This window comes from Macaca mulatta, chromosome 14, assembly GCF_049350105.2.
Source record: "Macaca mulatta isolate MMU2019108-1 chromosome 14, T2T-MMU8v2.0, whole genome shotgun sequence".
Classification (NCBI taxonomy): domain Eukaryota; kingdom Metazoa; phylum Chordata; class Mammalia; order Primates; family Cercopithecidae; genus Macaca; species Macaca mulatta.
Window position 1 is genome coordinate 118,125,749 of NC_133419.1, and position 12,363 is coordinate 118,138,111.

The 12,363-nt window shown below is 46.3% G+C and overlaps 1 protein-coding gene across 1 annotated transcript in view; it reads right to left on the reverse strand.

Moving 5' to 3' along the window:
• DSCAML1 (DS cell adhesion molecule like 1) overlaps positions 1 to 12,363 on the reverse strand; it is a 364,981-nt gene that overhangs the window by 18,198 nt on the left and 334,420 nt on the right. Inside the window, exon 20 of the mRNA XM_028834027.2 lies at positions 5,229 to 5,368. Within this exon, the coding sequence (XP_028689860.2) occupies positions 5,229 to 5,368 (140 nt within the window). The remainder of the gene's footprint in view (positions 1 to 5,228; positions 5,369 to 12,363) is intronic.

The following is a 12,363-nucleotide window of genomic DNA, read 5'->3' on the forward strand; positions in this document are numbered from 1 at the left end:
AGGTCCGGGGGGGAGGGGCAGGTGCAGAGCCACCCTTGAGCCCTGGTGGCTGGGGAGCCCTTTCAGGCCACAGCACTTTGGGACTGGTGTGCATATCTGTAGTTGATATGTGCTTGAAGTGTGGGGTGGCGTAGTGGCTTCAACACCTGCCTGCCCTTCCCCTGGGCATATGGCCTGTAAGGTTGTCCATGGTTTCCGGACACTCAGTTTTCTCTCTTGTGAACTAGGGAAACAATACAGCTCTGCCCAACCTGTGTGTGACTGAGGCACAAGGAGGGAGGGGTATGCACATCCTTTGTAAACTAAGACATGTTCTTCTCTGGGCTCATTTTTGGTGACAGTACAGGAATGTACGTGTTTCTATGTACGTGTGCATGTGTGGAGAACAGCTGAGTGTATATGCTTGTGTGCATCAGTGTATAACTGAGTATATATTTGTGCCTACACAGGCAGGGAAAGAAATTTTGGGTTCTCTTTGTAGGTATTAGCATCCAACCCAGATCCTGGGTGCTTTCCTTTTAACCTGGATACCACATGAGTCTCCTAAAATCATGGTCAAAAGCACACAGCCATATCCCCAAATAAAGTTCCAGTGGATCAAAGGTTTTTAAAAAAGGCAAGCTATGAAAGAAGAAACTATAGGTAAATATTTATCCAGTTTTCTAATCATAAAAATCAAGGCAAAATCATAAATGGAAATGGTTGATAAATTCAGCTTCTGTAAAAAGAAAAACTATGGTACATCAAAAACAGAACTAAAGGCCAGGCATACTGGCTCACGCCGGTAATTCCAGCACTGTGGGAGGCTGAGGCAGGCAGATCACCTGAGATCAGGAGTTTGAGACCAGCCTGACTAACTTGGTGAAATCCCCTCTCTACTATAGTAAATACAAAATTAGCCAGGGGTGGTGGCGCATGCCTATAATCCCAGCTACTTGGGAGGCTGAGGCAGGAGAATTGCTTGAACCTGGGAGGTGGAAGCTGCAGTGAGCTGAGATCATGCCATTGCACTCCCGCCTGGGCAATAAGAGTGAAGCTCTGTCTCAAAAACAAACAAACAAAAACCAAAAACCAGAATCAAGAGGCAAGCAATGAATTGGCAGAAACTTGCAACTTATATGACGGAAAATGGCTATTATCCTTAATATGTAAAGAACACTTATAAATCAATAAGAAAAACATGAGAAACACAAATAGAAATCTGGACAAAGGATGTAAATTGACAATTACCCAAAGAAGAAAAATATAGCCAATAAACATATAAAACCTAACTAGTACCCAAAGAAAGGTACTTTAAAATAAGGCACATTTATAAAAAGCCCATCTAACAAAAATTAAGCAGAACAAAACAGAAAACAAATGTAGGATCAGCATAGGTGCAAAGGACAATGCTGCTGGCCACTCCTCCTGCTGGTGGAAACGTACATGGGTGCAAGTGCTCTGAAGGGCAATTTGTAAATCTGTATGCAGAACTTTAAGAATATTTACACTCTTCGTGACCCAGGAATTCCTATGGAAATGTACCCTAAGAAAATATTAAAATATGTGCATAAAGACTTCTGTGAAGGATGCTCATTGAAGCGTAATTTATAATGGTGAAAATTTGAAAGACACATTAAATATAGAATAATGGGAGACTGGTTAAATAGATTCTGTAAACAGCCATTCAAGATCATGTTTTAGGTCAGGTGTGGTGGCTCATGCCTGTAATCCCAGCACTTTGGGAGGCCGAGGTGGGCGGATCACTGAGGTCAGGAGTTCAAGACCAGCCTGGCCAGCATGGTGAAACCCTGCTTCTACAAAAATACAAATATTAGCCAGGCGTGATGATGTGTGCCTGTAATCTCAGCTGCCTGAGAGGCTGAGGCAGGAGAATCACTTGAACCCAGGAGGTGGAGGTTACAGCAAGCCGAGATGGTGCCACTGCACTCCAGCCTGGGTGACAGAGCAGGGCTCCATCACACACACACACGAAACAATGTTTTAGAAGAGTATCTGATGGTGTAGGAAAGCATCAACAGGTATTCCATGAAAAAAGCAGATTGCATTACATTATGTATGATATTATTTTAATTTGGTTTAATGAAGCACCTCAAAACCTGTACTATATATACAGATCAAAGACTGGAAGACTATATACCAAAACATCACCAGTGTTTGTCTGTAGGAAGTAAGAGTAGAAGTAATTTTTACTTTCCTCTTTATTCTTTTATATGTTTTACAGATTTTCTATAATAAAATTGCATTATTTTTATAATCAGTGAAAAATGTATTATATTATTAGCAAAATGTCTACCAGGATTGAATGCAGCTGTGGCTGTCCCCAGGGGTAACTCCCCTAGAGTCAAGGCCATACACAGTCTTTTCTGAGGATGCCACAGGTACTGGTTCATCCGCTCCTGCCAGCATGTGTGAGCACACACAGTCTCAGGTATCTGCCTATGACTCCAAGCTCATGCCACGGTTTTGCACTGTCATTGATACACGCGTGTGCCCTCATCCCTCACACCCTCTCCCAGAGCTGTCTTTCATAAATGAGTTTGTGACTTTGTTTGGAATTTGGAATATATTTGTGCAAAGTGATCATGTCACACACAGTGGTTAGGTCCCCAGGTACCCAGGACCCTCACTAAGTTCAGTTTTCCCCCAGCCTTTGCCCCTAGTTCCCCTACAGGGCTGAACTGAAGTTCTCATCACATCAGCAGGACTTGTGTGATACTGTCTGATGGGAAATCGCAAGACATGAAGAAGATGGAGGGAGGGTCCCAGTGTCTCCAGCAGCAGGAGGAGGGGAGGGAACCAGGAGCTCTGTTCTGGAGCCCAGGAGAGGAACCCTGAAGCCTGAGTTAGCGAGGAGGCGTGGCTCCCGGACACCAAGCCCTTGGAAAGACTTCATTATCAGAGGAGGAAATGACTGCAAAAGTCCAAGCTAGAGAATGACTCCCCTCTCCCACCAATTAAGGAAAGGAAGCTTGCCCAGTATCTGAGGCTATAGAATTGCCAGGCTGCTACTGATTCATTGTTCATGGAACATGTATTCCATGACCAGGATGTTCCAGGCACAGTGGTCAGCCTCTGGGGCCCAAAGACGAAAAGATGCTGCCCCTGTCCTCGTGGGGGCCTCAGAGACCAGGGTGGAAGACAGATATATGAACAGTGACTGCCTTCAAATGTGTTCAGTGTCTGACGGGGGTGAGGAGCACGCCACGGGAGGAACCCATGGGGCAAAGGTGTGGAGGTGTGAAGAGGCACGGTGTTGCCCACAATTGTGAACAGCTCAGTGTCCTGAGAACCTAGAGAGTGTGTGTGTGTGTGTGTGTGTGTGTGTGTGTGTGTGGCAGAGTCGAGGGGAGACGGGAAAACAGCAGAACACATGGCTGAAAGCATTGCCCGAAAAACACCAAGTGTCTGCACCAATGTGGAGTCCCTGGAACTCTTATCCCCCGTGAGTGGGGGTGTGACTGGCATGAGCACCCAACAATGGCAGGCTGTTCTCAGCGAACACCTGCAGGCCCTGTGACCTAGCGCTGCCTCTCCTAGGTGCACACCTGACAGAGACCCAGGCCCACGAGCACCCCGAGACACACACAGGAATGTTCACAGCAGCGCCATTTGAAGAGTTCCAAACTGAAAACTGCCCCAAAGCCTTCCATCAATGGATACTAATGGCTAGCACAATGGATTAATAATTGTAACGTATGCACACAAAAACTAGACAGAAGAATGAATGAGCTATAACCACACACAACATTGCAAATGAAATTCAGGAATTCAAAATAATGTTGGGTAAAAGAAGCTGGACAAATGGTATGACTCCATTTATACAAAGTACAAAAAGAAGCAGCACTAATCTATGCTATTGAGGTCAGGATGATGGTTACCCGGGAGGAGGGGCAGGCGGGGACTGGAGCGGGGCATGGGGATTCAGGGTGTTGTAATGTCCTGTTCCGTGCTCTGGGTGCTGCTGCTTGGGTGGGTTGTGAAAATTCGCAGAGGTGTACAGTGATGACGTGTGTGCACTTTGCCGCATGTGAGGTAGTGGCTGTGAGGATGGAGAGGAGGGGCCACAGTCAGTGGGCTTCCCCTCTAGTAATAGAACTCTGGCCTCACTGGCGGGGAGCTGGGCCACCTACCACTCAGAGGGTAATTCAGAAAGACCACAGGAAAGCAGAGAGTATAGGAGGAGATGATGACACAATTACTGAGCAATCTCAGGGCAGCTTTCCTGGCGGCCAGAAGCTCATCTGCAGATCTCAGGCTGATGCCCAGTTGTTGATGGAGGGAGGAGCAGGTCTCCTGCACCTGCTTCTGCTCCTTGCTTCCAGCCCTGGGCATATCTTTCTGAGAGTACTCCTGCCCCTCTAGTGTGCTCCCCTCTGCCACCCACCTCCACTAGACTGGAAGCCCCTTGAGGGCAGGTATCTGCTCCTGCTCCCGTCCCTAGAACAGGCATGCTCTATAGTAGTCATTCAGCAGGACTTTGTGGTTGACTGGCTGGAGATGATGAAAGAGGCAGAGGGAAAAATGCATATGATGGGATATAGGTGCATATCCCCCTGCATCCATCCCCATCCTCCCTTCCCTCTCTGTGGGGCCCCTCCCAGCATCAGTGGAAGGGCGGGGCTAGCCCCCTGCCCTATGTCTGGCCTGGGGGCTGCCCCCTCTGCTCCAAGGGTTAGGGCAGATACTGCAGACTCTCAATTCTCTCCTCTTGCCTGAGCCCAGGCCCTGGCCCAGAGATGCCTGTGCCTTCTCTCAGCTTTCCCCCATCTTTCCTTCTCCCTCAGCTTGCTCCATGTGGAGGCACTCATGCGGGGCAGAGCTCCAACAGCTCCTCTAAGCCCAGACCAACCGCATTGAAAGACGGTTCATTCCCAGAGGCCACAGACCAGTCTGGGGACCTGCTGGGAGCTTCCTCTGTGAGCCAGAGCAGGAGAGCTGAGGCTGACCTCCCTTCCACCCTGCCTGGTTGGGCATGACCCACCTGACTCAAAGGAGCCTCCAGTGCTTGGGACCATCTTGCAGCCTCTGGAACAGAGGACTGACTCAAGCTGGACACTGAGTAAGGCTTCGGCCACTCTGGGTGGCCAGTCCCCATTCTTATCTATGAATCCAGGCAGAAGCTCAGACACAGGCAGCTTCAGAGTTTGGTCTGCAAGCCAACTGATCTACAGGGTCCCTTTTCTCTCCTTCCATCCCCTTCAGCATCTGGCCCTGAACTCACTTACCGGCTGCCCAGACCCGGGGCTGGAACAGAAGATGGTGTACTTGCGGATCACCCCGTTGGGCTTGGTAGGGGGGAGCCAAGACACAACCACACTGCTAGCTGATGAAGGGACAGCTTTGATGCCAGCAGGGGGACCTGGAACTGAGCAGGGAGAAGGCCTGGTCAGTGGAGAGAAAGCAGGAGCACAGCCTTTGGGGAAAATGACAGGGTTGGGAGAGGGAGGCAGATCAATCTGGGAGAGCTTCTTGGAGCTCCCATCCTTGAGCTGTGGTTTAGAGGAGGGGGGGTCCGTCCAGCATGGTAAACAGGTAGGAGGAGAAAATGATCATTTTGGAATTGTAACAAAGTCTCTGAAATGGAGGCCCTTGGAGTGCCAGCTTCAGAACTGTTCGGCCAGAACCAAGGACTTACGATAGGCAAAAGAGAAACAGAACCTATGAGGAATTCATCTTGATCCCTCTGACCTTAACCCCTGACCCTCACCCCCTTACTAACTGTAAGAGTGTTTTTAGCGGGAAAACACCCGGCACCTGTCACTTTCCTTTTTGGCCTGTGAGTTTCTTGAAGCTGGGACCACAGCCTGTTTTCTGGCATGAGCCCAGGGCATTGCCCTTGGAGTGCTGGCTGGGCCCTTTCTGGAAGAAAGTCTACCTTAGAAGTGACTAGGAAATCCATCTGAAGTGGACTCCAACTCTTATGGACTCTGATCTCCCCTTGCCCTCCTCTCTGGGCCTCTCTTGCCTAGCTGGGACCCCAGGACTCTGCCTGGGGGACTGGAAGCTTCCTGTTCTCAGCTCACACTGCCTATTCTCATCTCTCTGTTGTATGGTTGTGTACTTGTTTTCCTTCCAGAAACTTTTATGATCTTTTGAGGACAGTGATAGCATCCTATTCAATTTATTTTACCTCTCTGAGCTTCAGTGTCCCCATTTATACAATGGATATAAGAACTGTATTAAAAGGTTGTAGTGAGAATTAGTGCTAATTAAAGTACTGGGCAGGCGTGGTGGCTCATGCCTGAAATTCCAGCACTTTGGGAGGCCGAGGCGGGCGGATCCCCTGAGGTCAGGAGTTTGAGACCAGCCTAGTGAAACCTTGTCTTACAAAAAGTACAAAAATTAGCCGGGCATGGTGGCGTGTGCTTGTAATCCCAGCTACTAGGGAGGCTGAGGCAGGAGAATCACTTGAACCCAGGAGGTGGAAGTTGCAGTGAGCTGAGATCACGGCACTGCACTCCAGCCTGGGCAACAGAGCAAGACTCTGTCTCAAAAATAAAATAAAATAAAATAAAGTAAAGTAAAATAAAAGCAGCTAGCACAGTGCCTATTGCATAAGATACTCAATAAATTATAACAATTATTATTTTTGCATTCTGTCTCTCACCTCTCAGCTGATGGCACCTACCTCAATGTTTTCTTTCCTAGTCAATCACTTGGGGCTAAATAAAATAACTAGATACAGCATCATCATCCTTCTGGGGGCCTGAGTCCAGAACCTGGGAGTTGTCCTTGACTCCACCTGTCCTCCCTGCTACACAGCCCTGTGTGTCACTTCTGCTGGATGTCTCTGCAGCTGTGGGGTAAAGGCGTCCATGGATGGCCACTGGGGTAAGTACACTAATTGGAGTGTTCAAATCTCCATGCTTGCACACTTTTTTTCCTATCAGTTATTGAAAGAGGTGTGTCAAAATCTTCCACTGTGGTTGTGAATTTGTCTCTTTCTCCTTGTAATTCATCAGTTTTTGTGTTTATATATCTTGAGGTTATATTATTCAGTACATTCAAATTTAGAATTGCTTTATTTGCCTAGTAAATTGAGTGTTTTATCAGAACAAAGTGTTCCTCTTTATCTCTACTAATTCTTTTTGCCTTAAAGTATAGTATGTCTGACACTAATATTCCAGCTTTCTATTAGACAGTTTGCATGATATGTCTTATTTTTTCCATTCATGTTGAACCTTTCTATACCCTTATGTTTTATACATTTCCTGTAAACAGCACATATTTGGGCATTGGTTTTCACCTACCATCCTGACGGTCATTATCTTTTAGTTGGAGGATTTAGTTAATTTATCTTTAATGCGATTACTGTTATATTTGGGTTTAAATATACCATCTTACTAAATACTTTCTATTTGTCTCATCTATCCTATCCCCATTTTTTCTTTTTCTTTTCTTTTGTGGCTTCTTTTAATTAAGTCAAATAAAAAATATTCTATTTTCCTCCCTCTATTAGCTTGACTATTACACAGTCTTTCACTACTTTTAGTGGTTCCACAATAGATTACAACATGAATCTTTAGTTTACCAAAGTCTAATATCAATGGGCACTTTTCTTCTCAGACAATGCAGTGACCTTAGAGCTTCCATTTACCCTGTCCCAACCTTGCCATTACTATGTATTTTATTTCACTTTATTTTTATTTTTTTGAGACAGACTCTCACTCTGTTGCCCAGGCTGAAGTGCAGTGATGTGGTCTCGGCTCACTCACTGCAACCTCCGCCTCCCAGGTTCCAGCGATGCTCCTGCCTCAGCCTCCTGAGTAACTGGGACTATGGGTGCCCACCATGACGCCAGGTTAATTTTTGTATTTTTAGTAGAGACAGGGTTTCACCATGTTGGCCAGGCTGGTCTCGAACTCTTGACCTCAAGTGATCCACCCACCTCGGCCTCCCAAAGTGCTGGGATTACACTGAGACACCCCCATTGTTGTTTATTTTAATTCTATATTATACATCATCATCATCATTGCTGTTTTATGCAGCCAATATTAATTTAGATTTACCCATACATTCACCATTTAATTGCTTTGCCTTTACTTGCTGCATCACTGAGCTTCCTTCTACGATCATTTTCCTTCTAGTTAAAGAATATCCTCTGATACTTCTCTAGGGCAGGTATGTTGGTGATACATTCTCTCAGTTTTTATTTGTCTGAAAATGTCTTTATTTCATCTTCATCATGAAGAATAGTTTTGTTAGGTATAATATCATAGGTTGGTAACTGTTTCCCTTACATATTTTATATATATATACAAATAAATCATTGTCCTTTTTTCTGGTTTCCATTGTCTCTGACAAGTTAGCCACAATCTTATTGCTCTTTCTTTGGAGTAATCAGTTTTTTCTCCTCTGGTTGCTTTTAAGATCTCTCTCTGTTTTCTTTATAAGCTTTCATATGATATGCTTAGGTGTGGATTTCTTTTCCTTTTTTTTTTTTTTGACATGGAGTCTCCCTCTGTCACCCAGGCTGGAGTGCAGTGGCACAATCTCGGCTCACTGCAACCTCCGCCTCCTGGGTTCAAGCAATTCTCTGCCTCAGCCTCCCGACTAGCTAGGATTACAGGCACCTGACACCACACCCAGCTATTTTTTTTGTATTTTTAGTAGAAACAGCTAATTTTTTGTATTTTTAGTTTCACCATCTTGGCCAGGCTGGTCTTGAACTCCTGACCTCGTGATTCACCCGCCTCAGCCTCCCAAAGTGCGGATTTCTTTAATGTGTGACAATAGAGTTTGTAGAGCTTCTTGAATTTGTGGCTTGATATCTTTCATCAGTTTTGAAACATTTTCAGACATTTTATCTTCTACTTCATTCTCTGTCTCTTCTTCTTTGGGATTTCTTCTCACTGCATCCTCTGTGTCCTTGATACTTGGAATGTGGTCTGTGGATAATTACCAGCATCACCTGGGAGCATGTTAGAAATTCAAAATCTGAGGTTTCACCTGAGACCTGCCAAATCAGGATCTGAATTTTAACACGATCCCCAAGTGATCTGTATACACACTGAAGTTCAATGTTTCTTACCTGCTGTTTTACTTTTCCATCTATTTGTCTTTCTGTGCTACATCTGGATATTTTCTTCTGCCTATATTCCAATTCATGAGTTATATCTTCAACTATGTTTAATGTGTTATTAAACTCATCAACTGAGTTAATTTCAAGTATTAGGGTATTTTCCCCTAGATTTTCCATTTGATAGTTTCCAATTCTCTGAAGTTTTCAATCTTGTCAAACATAATTATCTTTAAGTCCATGTTTGATAAGACCCAAGTCTGAAACCTTTGCGGGTCTGTTGCTCTTATCTGTCTTTTTTTCCCTGCTGGCTTTTGTTAGTGTTGTCCCATTATTTTTTATTGTATTCCAGACACAGCATTTGCAAAATAGTTTGTAGAAATAATTTGTGGCATCTGCTGATGTTATCTTCCTAAAGAGAGGATTCACGTTTGCTCCTGATAGGCACCTGCAATCTGGGCACTAGCAATCTGGGGTAACTTCAATTTCCAGTATTGGGATGATTTGAAGGTGAACTGTCTGCTTTTGGTCCACTTTTACGCTTAGAGTGCCATCCTTCATGGTCTCAACTCTAAGTGAGGGGGATTCACCAGACAGACCCCCACATCCTGGCAGGCCCTGACCTCCAGTTCATGTCTTTCTAGTGCTGTTCAGCTTCTCGGCCACTGCCTCCAGATTCAGCAAATGTCCCTTAGGGAAGGAGCTGCTCCAAATGTCAGGCTCACCTCCGGGGCCTCTGTTTTCCCCTGGATCCCAGCCTAATGATTCTTCACTCTCCTGCTAGCTTTCTGATGCCTTCAACAGGTGTTCTGAAAAGTAGTTTGTCCATATTTGCTAGCTGTCCTCAGCAAGAAGAAGCGTGAGTTTAAGTCACCCAATCCACCCTTGCTGGAGGTAGAACTCCTCTGATATGTTTCTCTGAACTTGTCACTGCCATTCATCCTCAGTGCTGCTGCCCTAGTGCATAACTTCCTCGCCTCTACCTCGACAGGTTCTAACCGGTCTCTCTGACACTAGTCCTTATTACCCACCCTTTGCCGGCCATCAACAAGAATTACCTTCCTAAAACGTGGGTCTAGTCATGCCTCTTCCTCAGTTAAAGGTCTTTAAAGTGGTCTAAAATCCAAGTCAACTTTGCACTTGGAGGTCATGTTGCTAGGTTTAATATTCACAGACGGAGGCTGAGGAGTCAGCACTGGAGCTCATTAACTGGGTCCAGCCAAGCCAGCCTGAAATCATGCTTGGACTAAGAGATCTGGACTCAGTAAATAAACCTGAATTTATGTTTGCATTTTGTTCTTTTAAATTTCTTTCGCTTTTTTCTAAATTTCCTGATATTGTTTTTCCTTTAGAAAAATTCAAAATCCTGAGGGTGGGGTCATGGTGTCTTCAGATGAGGATATTTGCACAAGCTCCCACACCAGGGCTGGAATTGGATCACAGACCTGTCTGCTTTCCATGCCAACTGAGCAATAACTAATAACTTCCACCTATGAATGGGAGAGCCTGGTGGAGGTGGGGTGGCTGTGGAGGACAGGCAGAGTTGACTGCTACCCTCTGCCATTCCTTCCTGGTTCTTGCAAATAGAACCTCACTTTTGCTTAGGTACCTGTGTTCCTCCACACTTCAGAGACAGCTGTCTCTACTGCCCACACTAGAGGGTATGTTGTGCTTGGGGTAAATTGGCCACGATAATTCAATTTGCTGTTTGGCGACTGGCTTAGCAAGAGGCATGTGGCCCCACTCTGGCCAATGGGAAATGAGGATAAGTCTGTTGAGGGGGTTTCTGGGAAAGTTACTTTGACTCCCAAGAGAGGCATGCCCACAGGAAGAGACTCCCTCTTCTCAGTCTGAACTCTATCTTGTCTGGTGTGATGCCTAGGGCTGCAGCCATCTTGAAATCCTAGCAGGGGCAGCTGATATTCAGAGGATGGCAGAGCAGAAGGCTGGGAACCTCTGACTTAACCAACCCTGGAGCTGTCCTACTCAGGACTTATTGCTGTGTGTGATAATAAATGTGCTTATGGCTGAAATCTGTTTTCACTGGCTTTCACAACAAACAGCTTCCTAGCAGACACAAGTAGTTTGATGGAAAGGATAAAGTATGTGGAGACAAGAAAGCCTGGATTTGTCCCCTGTTAGTTGAGTGGCATTTGGAAAGTAGCTTTCACTCTGGAGGCCTCGGTTTTCTCCCCTGTAATGTGGAAATAATGCCTCCCTCCCGGGGCTCTTGGGCGGGTTAAGTCATATTATGACTGCCGTTCTGGATGAGACCTCATCCGACACTGGGTTCTTTGTGACCTGGGCTTCCCCTTGGAGGCTCTGATGCCACTTCCTTTCTTTTCTTTCTTTCTTTCTTTTTTTTTTTTTGAGATGGAATCTTGCTCTGCCACCCAGGCTGGAGTGCAGTGCTATGATGTCAGCTCACTGCAACTTCCGCCTCCTAGGTTCAAGTGATTCTCGTGTTTCAGCCTCCCAAGTAGCTGGGATTACAGGTGACCAACCACACCCGGCTAATTTTTGTATTTTTAGTAAAGACAGAGGTTCCCCATGTTGTCCAGGCTGGTCTCAAACTCCTGACCTCAGGTGATCCTCCCCCTCTCGGCTTCCCAAAGTGCTGGGATTACAGGTGTGAGCCACTGCATCTGGCCTGAAGCAATCATTTCCTTGCCAGCACCTCGGTAGCCATAAAGCAACTGCTATTTGCTAGTAGTTGACAGTTTAGATGTAGTACTAGTACTTGATGAGGTACCACTCTCCCCATTTTATCATGAGGAAACTGGGGTTCAGGAAGGCTAAGTGACTTCCCCATGAATGCCAGGCTGGGGGTATGCACTTCCGCTGTATTTACCAGCGCCTTTTCCGTGCTGCAGTGCTGCCTCCCGAAGGTCAGGGGCAGTGCTTCTTTGGGCCCGGGCTCCTGCTGTGTATAACCATGTGTGGCTCTGGGCAGAGGGCTGAAGGCTCCTTGCAGGGAAGGGTGATGCTCCTAGACCTCTGGGTTCCTCATAGGGCCTTGCCTTGATCAGTTAAACAGGTAGATGTGCTTATAGCGTAGGCCTTGCATCAGACCAGGGGGCAAGAAGAAGCCTGGGGGCTCCAGGGGCTCATTTCTGGAGGCCAAAAGGTGCCTGAGTGTGGCCCTGAGGCCTCAGATGGGACCAGGCTCTAGATGCCATCTCAGCTCAGTCTCCACACTGGAGCAGGTGGCTCTGCCCGGAGCTGTCCCAGGAGGCCTTGATGGGAGGATTAATGACAGGAAAAGTAGGGCAGGCAGGTTGGTAAATATTGAATTGCTCAGGGCTTAAGGGGAGAGGGGGCCTGCTGTAGGCGGAGAGGGA